The 23133-nt window shown below is 38.5% G+C and overlaps 1 protein-coding gene across 1 annotated transcript in view; it reads right to left on the reverse strand.

The window, feature by feature from the left end:
- LOC133866446 (dicer-like protein 4) overlaps window positions 1-21625 on the reverse strand; it is a 42741-nt gene extending 21116 nt beyond the window's left edge. Inside the window, exons 1-10 of the mRNA XM_062302977.1 lie at window positions 21171-21625; window positions 20449-20626; window positions 18108-18218; window positions 17648-17788; window positions 17471-17543; window positions 16044-16108; window positions 14568-14711; window positions 14351-14479; window positions 12705-12843; window positions 12340-12436 (exon numbers count right to left, since the gene is read on the reverse strand). Of these exons, the coding sequence (XP_062158961.1) occupies window positions 12340-12436; window positions 12705-12843; window positions 14351-14479; window positions 14568-14711; window positions 16044-16108; window positions 17471-17543; window positions 17648-17788; window positions 18108-18218; window positions 20449-20626; window positions 21171-21355 (1262 nt within the window). The 5' untranslated portion in view covers window positions 21356-21625. The remainder of the gene's footprint in view (window positions 1-12339; window positions 12437-12704; window positions 12844-14350; window positions 14480-14567; window positions 14712-16043; window positions 16109-17470; window positions 17544-17647; window positions 17789-18107; window positions 18219-20448; window positions 20627-21170) is intronic.
- Between the last annotated feature and the right edge of the window lie 1508 nt (window positions 21626-23133).

Below are 23133 nucleotides of genomic sequence, written 5' to 3' on the forward strand. Positions count from 1 at the left end.
CAAAAGCCATGATTTGAGTTCTCCAACTGGGAAAGTTTGCATTGGAGAGCTTGATTTGCAGGGTGTGGTTCATGTTGGGAATAGTAAAAACAGCATTAGAAGCGGGTGGAGTAAGAGTAGAATTTGTTTCTCCTGAGGAGGTTGTAGAATCGGACATGATGATGAAAAAGACGCTAGTCTATGGAAGGCTCTGATACCATGTAGAAACAAATAATATTTGGCTTTTGAAGCTTGCTCATCTCGTGAGCATCTATTGATTTATATAGAGTTTATACAAGATACAAGATAACATCAAAGTACTTGCTTCCTAGTCTAATACTACTTCTTAGGGATAAACCTAATCTAAATACAAAACTGTGATCAGCTCTTTAGTAAATACAAGTAGGACTCTATCTCTTTAGAAACCGTATTTTAAACTCTTCTAGTAGATACAAAACAGGACTCTATCTCTTTAGGAACCGGTTGTCACTAGTAGTTGTGATCAACCGGGTTTCTCCTTAACACACTCACTAGGACTCTTTTTAGGCTGAACGGAGTTGGAAGTGGATTGTGCTTTAATACTCATCAATGGATAAAAAAGATAGGCCCTCCACCCTAGGCCGCCAGGAACAGTTCTCTGAATACAGCTTGTTGTAAAAGTTAACTAAATGCTCCTTAATCTCCGCAGGATTTCTTGAAATTATATCGTTAATATTCAAAGAATCCACTTGATTGAATTTGCGATGTGAGTTGGCCACCCTGTGAAAAAATTTTGTATTCTTATCCCCCTCCTTTAACCACAAAGCTCTAGACTTTTGCCTCCAGCTCATTTCCTCAAAAAGAAGGGTCTTCTCCATCTCTCTCGCCATATGCACCCTACGAATTTTTTCATCCTCCTCAAGACAGCGGCATTCTTTGATTAAATCCAGCTCTCGAATACCCTCCAATAGTTCTTTCTTCTTCTTCCCTAAATCACCAAACACTTCTTCATTCCATTTCCTCAAATCAGCTTTCAAAGCCTTCAATTTATTGGCCAAAACGAAGCTTGGCAAACCAGAAAAATCATAAGACATCCACCACTTTTGAACCTGCTCAACAAAACCCTCGTATTTCAGCCACATGTTTTCAAACTTAAAATACATGTTTCCTCCTCTATTTGTCCCACAATCTAATAACAAGGGAAAATGATCTGAGAAAAGCCTTGTCAATCTCCTCTGAGACACATCAGGAAAGCGTTCCTCCCATTCCGAAGAAATTAAGAATCTATCTATTCTAGACCAAATAAGATCTTCCTGACCATTAGACCAAGTAAACTGGCCATCATCAAGGGGTAAGTCCACCAGATTATGCAAGAAAATGAAGCCTGAGAACTCTTCCATAGCTGCAGAGAAGCCAACACCACTAGATCTCTCACTAGGAAAGCGAACCACGTTAAAATCCCCCCCAATACACCAAGGCATCTCCCACCAACTCATCAATCCAGCTAACTCATCCCACAACACCCTCCTCTCCCTGTCATCATTCGGACCATAAACACCCCCAAACGCCCAAATAACGTTATCACCAGTGTTGCGCAAAGAACAAGCAACAGAGTATCTACCTATACACTCCTCTACTTTCTCCACCACCCTTCTATCCCACATTAGCAAAATCCCACCCAACGCTCCGTTGGCACCCAAAAAACACCAATCAACGTGAATGCAGCCTCATAGACTTTGCACCACCTCTCTAGAAATAACTGCCATCTTCGTCTCCACCAAGCATACAATATCCGCCTTCCAAACTTTTAGAAGCCCTCTAATCTCCAATCTTTTCTCGATCGCATTAAGCCCTCTAACATTCCACGACAAAATTTTAGGCGTCATAATATCGAGATGTGCCCTTACCCTTATGCCTACCTCTATCAAACTGAACCCCTTTCTTCTCATAATTAACAGACCAAGTCAGCCTATTTAATTCCCTCTTCCCTTTCACCCCTTGAGCAGGCATAACCTTATTTTGGAATCTGCCAAAGAAAGGTCTCTAGCCACTTCAATTTCCTCAAACAAAGCCAACAATCTGTCCTCCAAGTGACCACAAGAAAGCCCAATGATTGGATAAAACCTCTTAATTCTTTCCACCACCCATCTAGGTGATACTCTCTGCCTGTCGCATCTTCCACTGCCAGTGGAGCAATAACTAACGGCTCATAGCTCTCTAATTCCCCCTCACCGTCTCTGGTCTTATCTTGCAGCAGGAGTCCTTCATGAAAATGCTCAAGCAGCATCGAAGAACAATCAAAGTGAGCACACTTCTCAGCCACCACACATTCAACATAAGCCCCACTCTCCAATTTGTCTCCTAATCCTTTCCAGAGGCAATTTTCCATCGGAGGACCCCCTAAAATAGCTTCTGAAACAATACCCACTTCTCCTTCTATTGCGGAAGACATCACCAACTCAAGACTACCTACTCCCTGCCTCTGAGACACTGGGTCCACGCCAAACCCAAAGCTACCCATTCCAACACACAGCTGTGAAGTTCTTACCTGAGGAGTCACCAGAAGACCTCCACCCTCTGCCGACAACACCAAGCTGAATTCATTGCCAACGACAGTACCCCCTCTCTCCTGGATCGGAGGTCTCTGAAACTGCCGTTGAGTCGAACCCAGACTGACGAGAGCCGTCTGAATCCAGCCCAAGTAAAGAAGCAACAGACTCCTCCGACTGTCTATCTGCTAGCTGCAAGACTTTCGGCACTCCAGCCCCACCACCCAGCACCACCTCGGACGCCGGAGATGTGTCCTGATCCCCCATCTTCGAAGAAATCGCCTCCTTCTCCCTGACCTGGCTAGTTCCTGCATCCAGAATGGGCTGCCCTGTCTTCACTCTCCAAACAGCCGAAGAACGCTGGTTCCGCCTCTTCCAATGCTGATAGACCCAGCCAGTGAAACCTGGTCTACATGCAAACCGCGAGACGGCCGACCCCAAACCCAACGACTCCGACTGCACCGCAGAAGTGGAGGCACCGGCGTCCAACGAGAACTGGCGAGCTGGAATGGGGCGCAGAACCGACCCTGCCTTGGGCTTAAACAAAAGCTTGGGCCTTTTGATTGGAAACTGCAAAGGTGCTTTACCTTTAGAAGGTTGAGCAATCTTTGAAGGACCATGGGTCGAAGAGGGTCTATCGGGTATCAAGAAATTGGGCCGAGAGAAGCTGGAGCCCAAAGAATTGGACCTACCCATCAACTCATCTTCCCACAGATGCACACGTTCCAGGCAATGCCCGACTTCCACGTACAACTTCTCTAACGTCTTCCTGATACTGCGCAGCTCGAGGCAATCATTGACGTGAGACTTGCGTGGAGCAGTGGCCAACATAGAGTGACTAGAGCCCGCCCCCCTACCCTTTAGGTCTGACGCAATCTCACTGCTCGACGTAGCAGAGAGTGAATTTTGAAACTTCATCCCGGCAGGATACGCCGGAAAAACCTTCTTCATCTCTACTATCTTCAGCCCAGCAGGTTCCGCAGGAAAATCCTTCTCCAACATATCTAACTTCAGCCCAGCATGATTCGCCGTATCCAAATTTGCCGTTAAAACCGCCTGATCAAGACAACCCTTCGCCGTAGACGTCGCCCGGATCCGGGAATCCTCCTCCGTAAAATAAAAAGAAGCCGTATCTTTCGGCATGGAAGCTCTCAGCACTTCAGCATAACTCCTCCTCTCAGAATGATACTTGGACTGTGACACTTCCTTACCTTTGGCATGCTTCGGGAAGCTGCCAGCGAGCAGACTATTGAGAGCTAACCGAAGCTCCTCCCCAAAACGCTTCCACCCTTCACCAAACATTCCTTTTGGCACCAAGACAGATCATTTCCTTCTTCTTCCCTCATATTCTTCTAAGGTGAGGAAGTAACCATGCCTATTTGCACGTTGTTGTGCAAGAATCTGCGGAAAACCCGAGACGGATTGATTCCAGAACACTCTACAGTCCTGAGCCGTAACCAGATCATGAAAAGACTTAAGCAACCATGCAGCCTCATCTTTGTCTATAAGAATGGACCTCGTCACTCCTTTTCGACGTTCATGAATCCTAATGCCTGTGAAACCACCCACTACCGACAAATCAAACTCCTTAGACTCTACTGACCACCGACGGGACGAACTCATTTTCTCCTTCTCCTTAGGGTTTAGATTGACCATTCTAAGTTCAGAAGCTCCCTTCTACCCTTTACCTTCTAAGGGTTAACCTTTAAGGTAACATTGATCCCCTCACACAAATCCCCCATCAAAGCCCAGTCCAAATGGGTGGCAGGGGAAAATTACCCTAAGGGTAAGGAAAATCTTCGTCTTCCCAACCCCAGGAATCTTTGTCCTCCTCCTCACTATCCACCAACTCCGAAGATGGACTGAATTCAATCGGCCACTTTTGGGACTAGACCAAGCCTGTCACTGCACCAGAAGAGAGAGGTGGAGCACCAAACTACATCCTCTAATTGTGTCTTATTAATTCCATTGCTCTCCACTTCTCCCTTTTGCCTTTTGCCTTTTCTTTTCTTTTTTTCCTCTGTGTTATTGATCGTGGACTTCTGAGAATTGGGCTTTATGCCCATGATTGGGGGCATTCCTCGATTGAAACTACATTTGCAACAAAGGTTTCATACAAAAGATTTGGGAAATCTGAATTATTCATAAAAATAAAAATAAAAAACAAAACAAAAGATTTGGGAAAACTAAGATATTTTCTGGGGATTGAAGTTGCTAGATCTCAAATAGGTATCAAATTATCTCAGAGAAAGTATGAACTTGGTTTGTTAGAAGATACAAGCCTTTCGGGTGCTTGTCCTGTTGACATTTCAATGGATCCTTATCAAAAATTACTAAAGGATGAAAGGGAATTACTTGAAGATCCCAGTAGGTATCGCCGTCTAGTTGGAAAGTTGAATTATCTTGCTATTACCAGGCCAGACATCTTAGATACAGTTAGTGTTGTTAGTCAATTCTTGGAGGCTCCTAGGGTTTCACATTGCGAAGCTGTTGCTTGCATTATTCAATATTTGAAAATAGTTCTTGGCCTTGGAATATTGTATAGACCGAATGGACAAATCCGAATAGAAGGTTTTACTGATGTAGATTGGGCAAATTCTCCCTCGGATAGACGATTTAATACAGGATATTGTACATTCTTAGGCGGTATACTAGCCATTTGGAAAAGTAAGAAACAAAAAGTAGTGGCACGATCCAGAACCCAAGTAGAATACAGGGAAATGGCTCATACTGCCAGTGAATTAACGTGGTCACAACATTTTCTCTAGGAGATTGGATTCTCAGCTCCTACTCCTACTCCTATCCCATTGTTTTGTGATAACCATGTTGCTTCACATATTGCATCTAACCCAGTTTTTCATGAAAGGACAAAGCAACTTGTGGTCGATTGTCTTTATTCGAGATAAGATACTCAACAAAGATATATCTACACCATCTATGGCGTTTGGAGACCAGTTAGATGATATGTTTACAAAATCCTTGTGTTAAAAGAGGTTAGATTTTATTTGTTCAAAGCTAGGCCTGTATGATATATACACTCCAGCTTGAGGGGGAGTGTTAGAAGAGCTTCTTAGGGTTAAAAGAATATGTTGGTGAGAGGAACAAGTTACAAGGGTATTTTGGTTTTTGTATTGAATGTTACAATATATATATATGTGTGTGTGTGTGTGTGTGTGTGTTAAAATATTAATTAAATGATTAAATTTACATCTTCCTATAAGCTTAACCTTTTAGGACAAGTGATAATTTAACATAGTATCAGAGCAGAGGTTCTGAATTCGAACCATGTCTCCTTTATTTATCTCTAATTTCAATTAAATATTCCACATGTTGGACCTCACCTATTTAAAAAGAGTTTGATCCCATACATGAGGAGTTAAAATATTGATTAAATAATTAAATTTACCTCTTCTTATAAGCTTAAGTTTTTAGGACAAGTAGCAATTTAACTATATATATATATATATATATATATGAGGTGAGAGAGGCCACATTCAACAAAGCCTCCTCTTCCACTACTTTCTTCCCATGCAAACCCTACAACAGTTATGTTCACAACCTTGGACCAGGTTTTGACAAACTTGATCCTCATTCCACCAAGTGTCTTTCTTGGTAATTCACAGACTCGTAAGGCATATCGGTGTTATTCCCCAGTCTTGCAGCGCTACTTTACTAGTGTTGATGTTATTTTTATTGAGTCTCAATCATATTTATCTGGAGCCAGTTATCTTGAAGACTATCAGTTAGAGTTGTCTTCTTCATCTTCTACCCCTTTTCCAACTTTGAGTTCCCTACCTTCCTTTTTTACCGTTTAGTTGCCTCTTCAGGCTCCAACTCCATTACAGGTGTATTCTAGAAGTCTACACCCACCAGCTCTAGTCCCCCCCCCCCCAAAAAAAAAAAAATGCGGAGCACCAAATACAAGTCACAGATCACATCAGTTGGATCATTATTGGGCTTTTATTTAGTTGCACTGTTTTTTTTTTTTTTTGTCAAATGGGTGTGTTGTATTAGTTTCATTTGGACTTATATTTATTTTCATTTGAATTTTATGTTATTTTATCAGCCTATTAGCCAAAGTAACACTAGGGTTAGGGTTTAGCTATTAGCCTATTTAAACAGATTTTTCTATTGTAATCGACTACTTTTGATGAATAATATTATTGATATGGTTTTGTCATCTTTTCCCCTCTGATTTTTTGTCTCTCTTCTCCTCTCTCCCGAGCTTATTCTTCCTTTAGCTTCTTTTCTCCTCTCTCTTGGCTTCCCCCTCTCTTCTTAGTCTCTTTCTTTTCTTTTCTTTTTTTGATAGGTAAGAAAAGATTTATTAAAAAAGCGTAAAGACAACTTTTGGTACACAGGAAGTATACACAAGAAACACTAAAAACTAACCCACAACAACTGACAGAAAACGGAAAAAGAACCCAAGAAAGAAAGCCCAAAATAACCCATAAAAGAGCCCAACCAGACATGAGAAAAAACCCAAAGACCCAAGAGAATACCCACAACCCACCAAAGCACATAACCCTACAACATGCGGGCCTTTCCTTTACTACGCCTAGAGGAGACTGAAGCGTCGCCATAATTTATGGAGCTTTGTAGATTCAGTAGCTCCCTCTTACCTTTTGACTTCTAGCGTGCTATCATCTTCTCTCGTAAAAAAATCTTTCTCCATGGCATCTCGAATAGCCAAGGCCTCCTCTTCAAAAGAACCATCCAAAGCCCAATCCAAGGGTTCTTTCTTCAAAATCTTAGTCTCTTTCTTCAAGCTTTCTTCTCAAAGTATTTTGTCAAGTATCAACTTTGGTGTCAAAGACTAAGTTTTGATTGTTTCCTATAACAATCACGATCCACAATCCCCAGTCAGACCAAACTCCTGTCACATAAACACCCCAAAAGAGACTCACCTGCCACCAGCAGCAAATAAGCCACCACCGCCATTCCAAAAAAAAAAAAATCAAGAGAAACCCAAACAGAAATCTTTGCTACTGCCACCCAAGACCCCAAAACCACCACTGTGCCACCACATTACCCATCATAATGCCTTGCACCACAAGCAACTGGCAACCCAGAGGCGCCGCCACCTGCTGGTTGTTCAACCTCCAGCCCACCACCAGATAGCACCGTGAAGACCCCAAAACCACCACCCCACCCCTGACGGCCTTTCTCCATCAGCCCACCACCTAGAAGGACTGTCCCAACCGCACCTCACACCTACCACCTTCTTTCTCGCCTGCACCACGTCACTTGCGCTTTGTGTCTGTTGTGTGTAAAGTTTCTGGAAGAGTTTTTTCTAAGACCGAGAAAGATAATAGAATGAACAAAAGCAAGCCTTTTGTTTTGTTCCTTTGTCACGTAGCTGAGGAAGAATAAAGAAATAAAGAGAAAGGAAGTCTTGTTTGTGGTCAATGGGTCAACTACTCTGAAGGGAATGTAGGGGGCAACACTTGGGTTCACCAACACTTGTGCATCCTTGTTGGATGGCTTTTAACTAAAGCCCAAGGTGCAATACAATGAGTCCAAATTGGAGATAGGCAGCAGTAGACTCACCCAAAAGAAGGTCGAAAGGCGTGAGTGTAGTAGACGTTTGAAAAGCTGCCCATTTCGACTATACAATATACCAAGACCAGGAGCTCTCTTCAAATAACAAACTACTCTAAAGGGAATATAGGGGGCAACATTTGGGTTCACCACCACTTGGGGATAGGTAGCAGTAGACTTACCCAAAAGGCTCAAGTTTGCTGATTTATTTTATTTAGTATATTACACTTGCCATTAAAATTACAACAAATATTTCTATGTGCTTGGTGTATTGCCTTAGATAAATCAGTTGCCTTAAATAATTTGTGCAAAACCTTTAGTCGGCATCCCACCTGTCATGGACCCCATCCAAATTGAAGCTTTTTGCCAAAGTCTGCTAGCTCCTTTAAAAAGCATGCAAAAACAATTGGAAGACTTCAGCAACCAAATTGAAGACCATAATAATTGGTTTCGAAGTTGGAATTTGGAAGACTTCAGCAACTAAATTGAAGACCATAATAATTGGTTTCGAAGTTGGAATGAGCGAGGTCAACGAAAAAGTGGTCTTGAAATACCCACAATGGGTATGGTAAGATGTTTATCTGAAAAGCCTAACGAGAGTCCAGTGGATTCTCAAAAGGAGTTATCATGTGTACCTAAACAGCCTAAAGAGAGTCCTGTGGATTCTCAAGAGTCATTGGAAGAGGAAAGTTTCAGGCCATCCGACGACCCTCTGATGGTCAATTTTTCTGATAATCCCAACCCACCTTGTGATCTTGTCAATAGGCCTACAAGCGTTGTTCCATTGGAAGTGCCATGTCCTAAACCTAGGAAACCATAGGACATTTTCCTAGTGTCGAAATCGATGTCGATGTCGATGTCTGCTAGAGTTCCTATGGCAACCAACACAATTGCACAACAAGGTCAACCAACACAACCCACACCATTAGCTCTAATCCTTTTGAACAACCTCCCCCTTTTCCCAATACTTACCCTAGGCATGACCCTACACAACAACCTCTCTCACCAGCACATCAAGAAAATATTGATGTCTTTTTATATGAGCATCTTGTTTTTGCCAGGGATGGAGGAGTGCACTATTTCCTAGTTCACTGGAAGGGCTGGCCAGATTCAGACCATATCCCCGCGGGCTTTTTTTTTTTTTTTTTTTTTATAGGTAAGAAGACTTTATTAATAAAAGCGTAAGGCACCCTTAAGTACATAGGAACAACCACCGCAAAAACCCAACAGAACCAATAAAACCCGAACCCCCGAAAACAAAGAAAAACGCCGAAACAAACTACACTAGCACCCAACTAAGAACAAAACAACCCACCACCCACCCACCAAAGCACACAAACCTACATCATGTGTGCCTTGCCTTTCCTACTCCTAGAGGGACCTTTAGCATCACTATAATGGATGGAGCTATGTAGATTTAGTAGCTCCCTTTTTCCTTTAGACTTTTAGCACGCAATCATCTTTTCCCGCTGAAAATCTTCTTCCATGGCATCCCTAATTGCCAAGGCCTCCTCCCCAAAATCCCCTTCCAAGGCCCAATCCAAGGGCAATCCATCCCAATAATCATCTTCCTCCTCCTCCCAAACTACAATCTCCCCGTTGTGGTCAAAACCGACAGGCCAATTTCGAGAGAATCCATTTCCCTCAACGGAACAAGGAGAGATGCAGCCACTCGGAGGAGAGGAAGGTCGAACCACCCCAACGTCCTTAACCTCCCGCGGCAAAACGGGGTGGGATAGAAACAATAGGGGAAAGATTAAGAAAACCCTTCCTAAAAAGACCCTTTTTCGCGGGCATGTTGCAGCAGACGATTATGATTTTGGCTCTCCTGTGTATACTTCATGTGTACGTAGGGGCGCCTTACGCTTTCTTTTCTATAAAATTTTACTTACTTATCAAAAATGGGCTTTTATTTAGTTGCATTGTTTTTTTTATTATTTATTTTCAGATTGTTGTACTAGTTTCATTTGGACTTTATTTATTTTCATTTGGATTTTATGTTATTTTAGTGGGCCGTTAGCCAAAGTATCACTATGGTTAGGGTTAGGGTTAGGATTTAGCTATTAGCCTATTTAAACAGATTTTTCTATTGTAATCGACAACTTTTGATGAATAATATTATTGACATGGTTTTGTCATCTTTTCCCCTTTGATTTTGACTCTCTTCTCCCTTCTTCCGAGCTCCTTCTTCTTCCCTTTCTCTGGCTTCTTTTCTCCTCACTCTCGGCTTCTCCCTCTCTTCTTAGTCTCTTTCTTCTCAAAGTATTTTGTCCTGCATCACCCTCTCATCCTCCCAGCTTACAGATCCTGCATCCCCACCTGACTCTAATTCACTTCCCATTGCTCTCCGGAAAAGTACTCGCTCCTGTGTGACCAAGCATCCCATTGGTAACTTTGTTTCCTATCAATCTTTATCTGCTTCCTTTTTCTTGTTTTATCTCCATGCTTTCCAGCATTTCCATTCCTAATACTGTTCAGGATGCACTCTATAACTCGAGTTGGCGAAAGGCTATAGAATTATAAATGCAAGCCTTACATCAAAATAAGACTTGGGAGCTTGTTCCTCTACCCCCTAGAAAGCACACTGTTGGTTGCAAATGGGTATATACTATCAAATATCACCTTGATGGATATGTTGATCGCCTTAAGGCTCGACTGGTTGCTAAGGGCTACACCCAGGAGTATGGTGTTACTATGATGAGACATTCTCTCCCATGGCAAAGATCTCTTATGTTTACGTGTTAGTGTCTCTTGCTACTAATCCAGATTGGCTTATTTATCGATTGGATGTTAAAAAAAAAAAAAAAGGCTTTCTCCATGGTGATCTACTTGAGGAGGTTTATGGAGCAACCATCGCGATTTGTTGCTCAAGGGGAGTATTGGGGCATTGTCTGCAAATTGAATAAAGCATTGTATAGTCTCAAGCAGTCACCAAGAGCATGGTTTGAAAAGTTCTCTGAAGTAGTAATGGATTTTGGTCTCCATCGGTGCCAGACAAATCACTCGGTCTTTCACTTACATATTGTTGTTGGGTATGTCATATTGGTTGTCTATGTAGATGACATTGTGATTACTGGAAGTGACTCTAGCAGAATCATCAGAGTGAAACAGCTTTTTCCAGTAGGGCTTTCACACCAAAGATCTAGGTAAACTCTGGTACTTCTAGGGAATTGAGGTTGGAAGGTCAAAGATAGGCATCAACTTATCTCAAAAGAAGTATATATTTGACATCCTTGAGGAGACTGGATTGTTAGGTGCTCGACTTATCGATACTCATGGATTTGAATCATAAGCTTGTGAGACATGGAGAGTTATTCCCAAATCCTAGCAGATATCGTCGATTAGTTGGGAAACTCAATTATCTCACCATCACAAGGCTAGATATCTCATATGTAGCTAGTGCAGTGAGTCAGTTCTTAGCGGTTTTGAGACTCCCACATTGGGACACTACTATTCGTATTTGCTCGATACCTTAAGAGAGACCCAAGACATGGCATATTGTTTAGAAAAAAATTGTCATCTCAGGGTGGAAGGCTTCACTAATGCAGACTATGCACGGTCACCTTCAAGTAGAAGGTTCACTATGAGATATTTTACCATTTTTGGGGGAAATCTCGTAATAGGGCAGAGTAAAAAACATAATGTAATTGCACAATCAAGTGCAGAAGCAGAGTATAGAACTACGGCTCATACCGCTAGTGAGCTGACTTCGTTATGACATTTTCTTTATGAGATTGGCTTCCTGGCACCCATTACTATTCCACTGTTTTGGGATAATCAAGTTGCTCTATATATTGCCTTCAACCCTGTGTTCCACGAGAGGACCAAGCACATTGAAGTAGATTGTCATTTTGTTCGAAACAAGATATTGAGTGGAGACATATCCACACTATTTGTAAAGTCTAAAAACCAACTTGTTGATATTTTCACAAAGTCATTATGTACAAATCGGTTAGTCAATTTGTTCCATGCTAGGCTTATATAAAAAATATGCTCCAGCTTGAGGGGGGAGCGTTAGAATGTTAGAAGCTAATATTTGTACCCTTCTAGAAGGAGCTGCTGTCCCTACCAGCTGGCCCTAGCACCTGTCATTCTAAGAATATTCTACCCAATGATTGTAACGTTTTCCTACATATGTGGAATAAATTGAGGGCTGCTGTAGTAAGAAAACAGCCCTTCTTTATTTACAATTCTCTTCAATTTTTTTTCTTCCATCACATATCATCTATTTTAATCTGATAATCAAGGGACATTTGTCATAAAAGGCAGTAATGAACACTTCAATACCAACCTGAAGGATGAAAGAATTCCAATAAGGCGTAAAAGCTTCCTTGAAAAATATGGCTCCTTTAAGATCTCCACACATGACAAATCGAATGCAATCCCATCTACAGAAAAAATAAACCATCATTAACTATGGAAGGAATGGTGTTTGATTTAAACCCCATTTTTATTTCGAATATTTAATGGACCAGCAAAAGATTATATATCGAACTATTAAATTTCCATTAACAGACAATGTTTATAACCCAAAATTAAATCACACAACATGAGTCATGACTGATACAGTAAATTATGCCGTTTGAATAGAGACAATGCCAGGATGAGATGACATTACAGGCTGCAGCCAAAAAAATTCTAAGCACATTATAATACCTGTCTTACAATCAGAAGCAAAGACTTCAGCAGCCAGAGCTAGATATCTATCACATACAGAGTCACCACTGAAATTTCCTTCCACCTCTATTAATACATTTCGCTCAGAGTGGTCACCACTTAAAAGAATTTGACTAGCCTGGAAAATGGGGAAACAAAAAAAAGTAGAAAAGGTAATTATAGCATTCCAACAACCTCAAATTGAAGAACACAAAATGACAGCAACTGGCATTGAGATAACACAAACAATACAGATGAGACTAGAACATTAAGAATTATCCCTACTTCTGCTTCCACACCAACTTTAAGAAGTTAACTCACCCTAGCAAAACAATGGAAGGGTTTCTATAGACCCATATGGGTATATTAACAAAGCACTAAAATATAAAACATAAGAAAAAAAAATGCATATGTGGAAGGGAACACCTAATGCATATATCATGTTAGTCCATCTGATCAATGGTCTCATGTGGAATGGACAAGATGAATGGTGCAAAACTACATGAGCAACTCTCATCTTCAATTACAGCCCAAATTAGCCAGGGAATGCACTGCTTCATCACAATCCCGGTCCCCCCCACCCCCCCACCCCATCTGGAAAAAAAAATGTGGGTCAAGACAGCCAATAAAGACCTTTTCTAAAAGTACCTTAATATGCAGCAGTCCAAAAAGTAACAGTATATAGTGTAATTGCCTTGATATCCCCGAAAACACACAAATACAGTATTTCAAGGGTATGAAAAACAAATATAATTTAACTTACCAAAAAAGCATGCAAAGTCAATAATATGCTCCAACATTACTCCACAGCTCCATCCCAAGGACTTACCACACCCATCCACATTAATATCTCATAATAAGCAACATGTTTCACCAACATCATCTAATAAACTTCATAGTATTTCATGATAGCATTTTAAGCTAGAACTTTCAAATTAGTTTTATTTTAATAACATCCAAATCTAATAAAATTCCACTGCAATAGTTTCTCTAAAACTAAATCACAGATTCTTATTATAATTACATTGTTATGTGGCAGCCCAGAGAAAAGAACCACATGAGAAATGGATCACTCCATAATCAACAGCATGTTGAAACACTCTAGCTCAAAACATTAGAGAGCGAAAAATTTGCACTTACACTTGATGGGGAAAGGACAGGTTCACCACAATTTACCATTCTCAATCTCTATGATGCATTATTAGTCATTCACATATGTCTATATAGGTCTAGAGAATATATCATCTTAAAATTTTCAAATAAAAATTAAAAGGAAACCAGAACCGCTCCAACATGACCCCCTCCTCCTCCCAACCTTTTTCGATATATAACAGTAATCTCAAAAAAACCTTCCGACCATCTCATTACTCTCAACGATCTCTCTTACACACCTATTCAACCTCTTTCTACATTCACGAACTCTGCTAAGATGCATATTTTTGTTTTTTAGAAAAGCTGAAGATATTTGCATGGGTTTCTTTTAGATATAATTGCATAAAAATGATATGAAATAAGCAGAAAGGAAACTTTCAAGTTTTACCAACACACACACACACACACACAAAAAAAAAAAAAAAAAAAAAAAAAAAAAAAAGATGAATAATTTGAAGAACCAAGGATAATGGTTGAATGCTACAAGAGCTTACTTTTAATGCTCCCCAAAGGCCAAGGTTTTCCAAACAGAATAGTATGTTATCGTGCATTCTCCTTAGTAGTTTCTTTAAGTTCCGTAGACTTTGATGATCATCCGTCTTCTGATTTAGTGTTGATATGCACTGCTCTTATCACAGGGGAGATAGCAACAAGTGAAACTTAGTTGAAGGAAAACAAGTTATGACTAAAATATATGTCACAACAAAATACCTGGCGTTTCAGCTCTTCAAGTTTACTACAGTATGTTGCATAGGAGCTAGATGTGCTATTTATAGTGGGGTCATAATAATATACTCTAACTGTAGGAGATGCCACGAAATTATCCAATTCTTCCTTCTTTTCAACAGGATAAACCTAAAAGATTAGGGAAAAAATGAAGTGAATACTTTGTTCAAACAGATTTTGTAGCATCAAATTCAAATGCTAAATGTAGTTTAAAGTTTGGTGCATACATGTAATATCATTGTCCCACGTTGAGAAGATAAGAAGTAGCCCACATTAAGTGTGTGGTTTATAAAAAGATAGTCATGAGTATTAAATCGCACATTGCTTAGTTACTAAGTGAAACTGAGCTTTATAAGAGATTCTAAGAAAACTCCAAAATTACTAGTTCTTTTGGAGTGATAGCGCAAATGTGGCTAAAGTTTTCCCTAGGTCGTTACAAATGGTATCAAAGACATCTAGTAACGCCATGTAGGTACTGGAGCACTGCATAATTTGGCCCTGACGAGGACGTCAAGGGTTTAACAATGAGAGTTTGTAACACCCATGTCTTACATTCGGAAGATAATGAGTAGCACACATAGAGCAGGTGGTTCATAAAAAGATAGTCATAAGTGATAAGTCTCATATTACTTAGTTACTAGGTGAAAATGAGTTTTATCAGGGACTCTACAAAAATTCCAAATTGACTAGTCTTTTTAGGGTGATAGTGCAGATGTAACTACCGTTTTTTCCTGAGTCATTACAATACAACACATAAAAATTTTTAAGTCAAATTTGAGTGAATATCAAGCACATTTAGGGTTAAACATAAACACAACTAAGAACAACCTTGTGAGCTCTCCTTAAGTTCAGTCATATGAAGATGGGCTAGGGCTAGGGCTTTCCTTAAGTTTATCATAGTTTGCATTTTGTAAAGCCTTGGCCAGACCAAGTAGTTTGACCTAAGTAAACAGCACCCATAGGCCATGAAGAGCATCAGTTTAAATAAACTAGAATCCAACACCTAAAAACCTAGAATCAATGAGGTCTATGTAAAGGGGTACAAAAAGAGCTCTTAGTCAAGATCAGCACATCCCACCATGGCTAGGACCATAACAATCGTTCTTTATATTAACAGAATGAGGAGAATTTCATAGGTGCAGGGGCCCAAGCTCATCTTGTGAAATTTATAAGTAACTTAAGTAATCTAGTTAATAATGTTATCTTTTTTGATAAGTAAAGATAACTTTGTCTCTGGATGGTTTATAGAGAATGTTATCTAAACCACGATTAATGTAGAAAGAGAGCGAAGAATTGCATCAACTAATTTTTTTTTGAGAAATAATTCATTTCATTGAAAAAAGTTCAGGGGCGCGACCCTAGTACGCAAGATGTATATAAAGAGAGTCCGCCATTAAGGCTAAAAGAAGAACAAAAATCCACACAATATCATAGCTCAAATTAATGGTCTCAAAATCCCACCTTTGCATCAAGTAATTTTTCAAGACTATTAATGACTTTTGGTAAATTTGCATAATCGGAAGCACCTGAAAAGAGTAACAAAAATATGTGAAAATTAAGGTATTATGAAACGAGACATAAGTTATTGACATTCTAGACATGAACTACACAACTAGAACAGTGTGTCAAGAATTATCATTAGCTAGCAAGGCAAGGATTCGTAATATAGGCCACATCACAAAGAAATTGAGATTATAAAGTACCTGCTCATTGCACATGCCAAGTTAAATCTCTCATTAGAAATTCTTAACAAACTTTACTAGGCCAACTTTTTCTTTTTTCTATTTTCTCCATCTAGACTTAGGGTAACAATGACCTACACAACAAGGGGAGTACTCCCACTATCACCGCCCCGCTCTCAACCCCCGTAGCCACACCCCCTTCAAATCCCAATAAAAGCATAATCATTCTTAGGTTTGTTGAAAAATCCGCTCTAGACTTTACTAGTAGTCTAATTCACACTTTCGATCCTGCAATTGTTTGGCGTGGTGTAGGTAATGCCGTATTCGGTGAAACATATATTGGGGAGTTGGAGGGGGCAAAAGAGCAACTGGACGTTGATACTGATTTGTCAAATGGCTCCATTGTGTTTGATATGGTGTGTATGGAGGGAACGGAATGCACGCAGTTTTGAAGATTGTGAGACTGGTTTAATTAACTTGAAAAAGCTGGTGATACAAACTTTGTTTATGTGGAGAGTGAAACTACAGTCTATGTCTGAGTGTTCTTATTCTGATTTTCTAGATAGATGCTCTCTTTTCTCTTTAAATCAGGGGTTTCATGTATATACTTTACTTATAAAAAAAATGATGTTTACTTAGTTCATTTATTGTTACCAAAACTCTAGCCAAATAAGCTTATCAAAAAATACTTCAAACATTTAAGAACTTGATAAACTTCTTTATATATATATATATATAACTTGATAAATTATAAGACTATGGAGAGTCACCTAATTTGGTCAGTGCTATTATTTCTCAAAATTACTTTTATGATATCATATTAACAGACATAGAGACATAAATCCAAATTACTAATAAAAAGCATATGAATACTAGTAAATTTTATTTGAGAGAATTTCAAAATTACCAATTCAAGAAATCTTAAAAATCTTGTGCATTATCATCCAAGAGGAGAGTAGCAGCTAAGTTATTGTTGCATATATCTAATAACACACCAACCCAATAGGATGTAAGCATGCTAGAAACTATCCATCACTGACACTCTTCCAGAGCTCATTTTATTTAAACTTCTCCAAGTCAAATCCCATGTATCAGTGACACATACCACATAAATTGTAAATTGAAATTATGAAATAGCCAGTACAGTCAGACAACTCGTCAAGGTTAGGTCTCAGAATTTTAAACAAAAACTTAAGATTACATTACCTTTTCCTACAACTGGAGATGCAGTCATGCCAAATATACGGGGAAATTTTCCAACATCAGTTTTGTAGAACAGCTACAAAATGATGAAGATCATACAGGTAAAATTAATGAAAGGAAAGAAGCATGCGGGAAAAAGTGAGGCATGTTAGTTGCAAGTGTGAAAAAGAGGCTCTTTACTTTCATGATTTCTGCATAAGGATGGCTGCTTTGTACTTGAGCATGATGACACTCGTCAAATATCAAGAGCGCAATGAACTCCATCTTGATAAAGCAGTGATATAAGTTGTGAAGAAGTATTTGAGGCGTCATAACAAGAATCTGCACAAAACAAATAGCACAAACAGAAACATTTCAAGAATTATGAAGCAGCCATGAGAGCAGTAACTTCTATTGGCAGAAAGAGATATAATTTGTTTTTTCAAGAGGCTGAAAAAAAAAAACAGTTAATGGAAGCTTTTCTTATTAAAAGATAGGGTGAAACTAATGCAGATTTTAAGAAAATCTTAGCAAGTTGAACACATTTTATCAGTTAATGGCAGCTCCAATAATAACTTAACATTTATCAGAAAGGTGAACACATACATATACAGAATGCATGTAACTATTAACTTTTAGGTCAGTTCACAAGTATAACTACCTCATATTGTTCAATCTCTTTTTCCCAGTCTTCATGTTTTCTCAAGCGCTTAGAGCTCCCACAGTAGACCCCAACCTTGAAATCAATTGAATTTTCTATAACCCTGGCTTGCTAAGACAAAAAAATAATAATGATTAAAAACCATATGACAACGGAATGAAAAGATAAATGTTTAGGCTTCACATTTTTTGATAAGTAGCTGTTTAGGCTTTACATTTAGAATACAAAATAAATTACCAAATACAACTAGGTGATACGTTCATAATTTTAGGGCTTATGTGGCAGCACTTGGCAATTCTAAAGCCCAAGTCGGCAGAGAATAAGGAGTATATTCTCCATGGTTTATTTCCTTAAGTATTTAGTTTAATAAGGAATGTATTTTCCATTAGTTATTTCTTTCTTTGTTTATTTTCCTGCATTGTGTTATGACGGCTAGACCTAATGGTTATGTCTTATGACCTAGCCGTTATCTATTTAAGTGTAACCCTACTCAATGAATAAACATGCTGAATATTATGAAAACCTAGACCTTTGTGGTTGTTTTGAAGATCAAGGCTCTCTCGAAGTAGCCATTAGAGATCACGGCTCTCTCGAAGTAGCCCATATCCTTTTCTTTTGTTTCTTTTTATTATTTGATTGCATCAAGTGGTATCAGAGCGAAGGTTGATTGTTTTCTACAACAATCTCCGATCCACACCTTCACCATGTCTTCCCGATTTTTTCAGAATGAAGAAGAACGAGCAAGGTGGGAAAAGCTGCTGTCAGAATTCCTCACGTACAAAGAAGAAGCAAGCAAACGGATGGAGGAGATTAGGAAAAGAATTACTTATAAAAAAAAAAGGAGATTAGGAAAAGAATTGAAAGCTTTTCTCCACCACGCAGCTCTCCGGCAAGCCAAGCCTCACACATAATATCTACCTCATCAGTTGCCACCGGCACAAAAAAGAGGAAGAAAAGAGCGGTTGAAATAACAAAAATCCATCCACACCGGCGTTCCACCAAACCACCATCAATCAGCCACAAGTCAGCCCACCTCAGCCGTAAATTTAGAAGGCTCCAGACCCAACCCTTCAAACCCGCCGTCATCAACTCACGCTGTGCCTCCATGCCTCTAGGAGTCACTCGTGTTCACAGTGGTGCGAGAGAGGTAAAGAAGAGAGTAAAAGGAACTCTTGCAGCGAAGTTCCATAACACTGGACAGACATGCGTTTGTGCAAATAGAATTCGTGTGCAAGAAGGTATTTACGAGAAATCAGTAAAAGCTTTTTCAAAAGCTGTCCAAAATCTCCAAGTTGGGAATGGCTTTACTGTGGGTGTGGTCCAAGGTCCTTTGATCAATGAAGCTGCAGTGAAAAGAGTGGAAGGGCAGGGGCTGATTTTTGCAAAACCAGAATTCTTCCTTGGGGACAAGGAAGATGTTAGGGGAGAGGGATGATACGTTCATAATTTTAGGGCTTATGTGGCAGCACACGTGGCAATTATAAAGCCCAAGTCGGCAGAGAATAAGGAGTATATTCTCCATGGTTTATTTCCTTAAGTATTTAGTTTAATAAGGAATGTATTTTCCATTAATTATTTCCTTCTTTGTTTATTTTCCTGCATTGTGTTATGACAGCTAGACCTAATGGTTATGTCTTATGACCTAGCCGTCATCTATTTAAGTATAACCCTACTCAATGAATAAACATGCTGAATATTATGAAAACCTAGACCTTTGTGGTTGTTTTGGAGATCAAGGCTCTCTCGAAGTAGCCATTGGAGACACGGCTCTCTCGAAGTAGCCCATATCCTTTTCTTTTGTTTCTTTTTATTATTTGATTGCATCACTAGGCGACTAAATATCTCTTGAATAAACTTGATCATGCCTTGAATATCAACCTCAGCATAAAAGGTTTGGTACACAGGAAATTACAAGAATATAACAGACAGCTAGGATGACAATCAAACAAATAAGTATGCAGATGGTTACAAAATTTAAACCAAAAGAACATAGAAGTGTGTACTAGCATTATTTCAATGTTGTTAATATATTTCAAAGAGTACATAGCATAATCATGATTCTATTTATAAAATTCCAAGCTCCCTTCCAAGGTGAACATAATAAAGCATGTAGAATCTGCCCTTCCTTGAACTTTGGGTTCATAATGAGAAATTGCATACGTGGGCACTAAACCAACAGCCCAATCCCTTCTCATGGCCCGTATGTAAGCAGTAACACCACTCCACTGTTGTGGAGCAACGTAACAACCATATAAACTACGAAAATGTTCCCAAACTTAAATATTTCCCAAAACTGAAAAAACGAACTATAAAATCAACAAAATGATAAATAGCAGCTCACCTGCTGAACCAGAGCCACCGTAGGTGCAAGAAAGATACATATGTTCTTCTGGGGCTTCTTTATCAAGTGACCCAGTTCGTATATAAGCAGCACAGCAATGTGGGTCTTCCCATAACCTGTCCCCAAATAAACAATTATATTCTCCTCCAAAGCTTTCTTGCATAGCTCCAACTGGTACCTTCAGAAAAGAAATGTATCAAAGAGCAAACCCCACGTTAAGCTCTTCCTATTTTCTGGGGAAAACGCATCATTTGATGTAAAGGAAAGAAAATTTTGGGAGAAAATTTAAGCCAGCAGAGGGAAACAAAACTGACTTGCTTCAGCTGTATTTATATTTATTTTTTAAAAAAAAAAAATACATATATCAGAATAAAGCATAAATCCCAGCATTTCGTTTCTCTTATTCCTTAAATGCAGGAGTAGAAAAGAAATGTACGCTTCAATGAGACCCCAGAAAGCTGAAAACTCAAGAACTAAGCCAGACTTTAGTAAAGCATTTTACGTTTCCAAAACTAAACCATCAAGATGAGATAAAACCCAGAACTTTGTTTGCTTTTTCACGTTTACTCTCCTCGACTTACCCAGCAGCCAAACAGCGAAGAAATCACGTGCACACAAAAAAAAAAATTAAAAATAAAACTTTAGTTCAAAAAAGACGAATTTTCCGGCAAAATACAGGGCAACCCACATGAGACATGAAATAGACAGATTGATAAACGTACTCTCTGGCGATCTTTCTGGGGTCTTTCTCAGTCGTCTTTGCTCTCGAACCCGGTTCAATTCCATTCTCATCAACCCCAGAGACATCCAAAGACGGTTCCACAAGCGGTGAGGTGGTGGCAGCACTGACGCTCGAGTGACCAGGGTTGCAACGATCGGCACCACTGGACGCTTCGCCGTCTTGCATTGCCTTGCGGTTTCTTAGCTTTGCTTGCTCTCTGTCTCTTCTCTCTCTGAGGCTTTTCGTCAGACAGTGAGTGCGTGTGCAATGTGAGTCCAACGCTAACAGACCAACAAGTCATTTGAAAGAGAGAAGGGAGGACTCCGTACACTGAGATAGGGCCCAATCCTGGAATATAGATGACTTTACTTGTGAGCTAAGTCAAGCGCAGCGGTGGCATTTTCCCCAAGGGTATATTGGGATTAGGATGTCTTTTACAAGATTGTAGATTCTTAAATTTAGGAAATTTATGTCGTCTGAAGACGTTAAAACGTTTGAAAAATGTCATATATCAAATAGGTAGCATGTTATCTAAGCAATCAAAAAGAACTTTTTTTTTTTATTTTTTTTATGAATAATCATAAAGAATTTTCCTCTAACCAAGAGATTTATTCTTCACTTTTGCAAATACGTCTCTTATTTAGAAAATTAAAATACAATTTTTTATTTAAAGCTTTTTTACAACATGTAAAGTAAGAACTTGATGAAAATATACTAAATTCGCAACTGTAACATGCCACATTTTTAATATGTGACATTTTTTAAGCATTTTTATGCCTAAAATTTGTAATTTGAGAATCTATAATTTTGTTAAAATTGTGCAGTGAATCCGATCCATATCTTAGAGCAAAGATGAGTGTATCCCAAAGCTTTTTGCCATTTATTTTTTTTTATAGTAATAAAAATTTATTGATGTGATTTTTTTTTTAGAATAGTAATAAAAAAATAATTTATGTGACATAAAGATGAAATAATTTTTAATTTTTTTGTTTTTTAAAATAAAATAAAATAAAAGAAAGTTGTTTGTCACCATGAATATGAGTTTTAGTTTTTAAGAGAAACAAAAGAAAGATACAATAAAAAAATAAATAAATAAACAAAAAAAGTTGCCAAACACACTAAAGAAAGTGGAGAAGGATCATCTCCATTTCATTAGATCCCAATCAATGTATTTAGGAAGGTTGAAATGGTAAAAAATTAAACTAATCATTTTACCGCTCTTAAATGTACTAAAGAGCTCCTCTCAATTTCATTTGAAATAAAAAGGATCCGATTGGTTTGTCAATACTTTTTAAATTTTAGAACCAAAATACAAAATATTTATGAATTATTTAAAATTATTTTTATTTTTATGTCACACCACAACTGAGAAGTAAAAAATTAGTTATAAAAGTGAGCTTTGGAATCTTTTATTGCAAGTTTCGGTACATTCTTTCGTTGGAAGTAGGCTCAAAGAAATTTCTTTAATTTAATTTATTAATATTGATATTTATGAATGTATTTTTAATAAAATTAATAAAGTAGGTTCCGTTTGTTAATATATTTTGAGGGGAATTTTTTAAAATAAAAATATTTTGATGTGATATAAATATAAAAATTAGTTTGTATTTTTACAGTTTTTTTGTGTTTGGGTAATTTTGTTAATGTTCTAATTTTGAAAAGATAAAATAAAAATATTAACAAACAAAGTCATATCATTATTCCATACATTTAAAAATTGACACGTCCTAAAAATAAAATTTAATAAATTAAATTGAAGAAGTCTTATCTAACTCAATTTAGATGAAAATTTATCCTTTTAATTTGTAACTTATCCACGCAGTTCTATCTTCGATGAAACAAGATCCATTTGAAATAGAGAAAAGTTTTTTTTTTTTTTGAAAGGTTTTGTTCTTTCTAAATAAATAGCAGACTCCTCTCCAGAATCCTTCTCCATCTTTGATGAAGTGTCTTTCTTTGTTCAT

This window comes from Alnus glutinosa, chromosome 4 (assembly GCF_958979055.1).
Source record: "Alnus glutinosa chromosome 4, dhAlnGlut1.1, whole genome shotgun sequence".
NCBI classification, from domain to species: domain Eukaryota; kingdom Viridiplantae; phylum Streptophyta; class Magnoliopsida; order Fagales; family Betulaceae; genus Alnus; species Alnus glutinosa.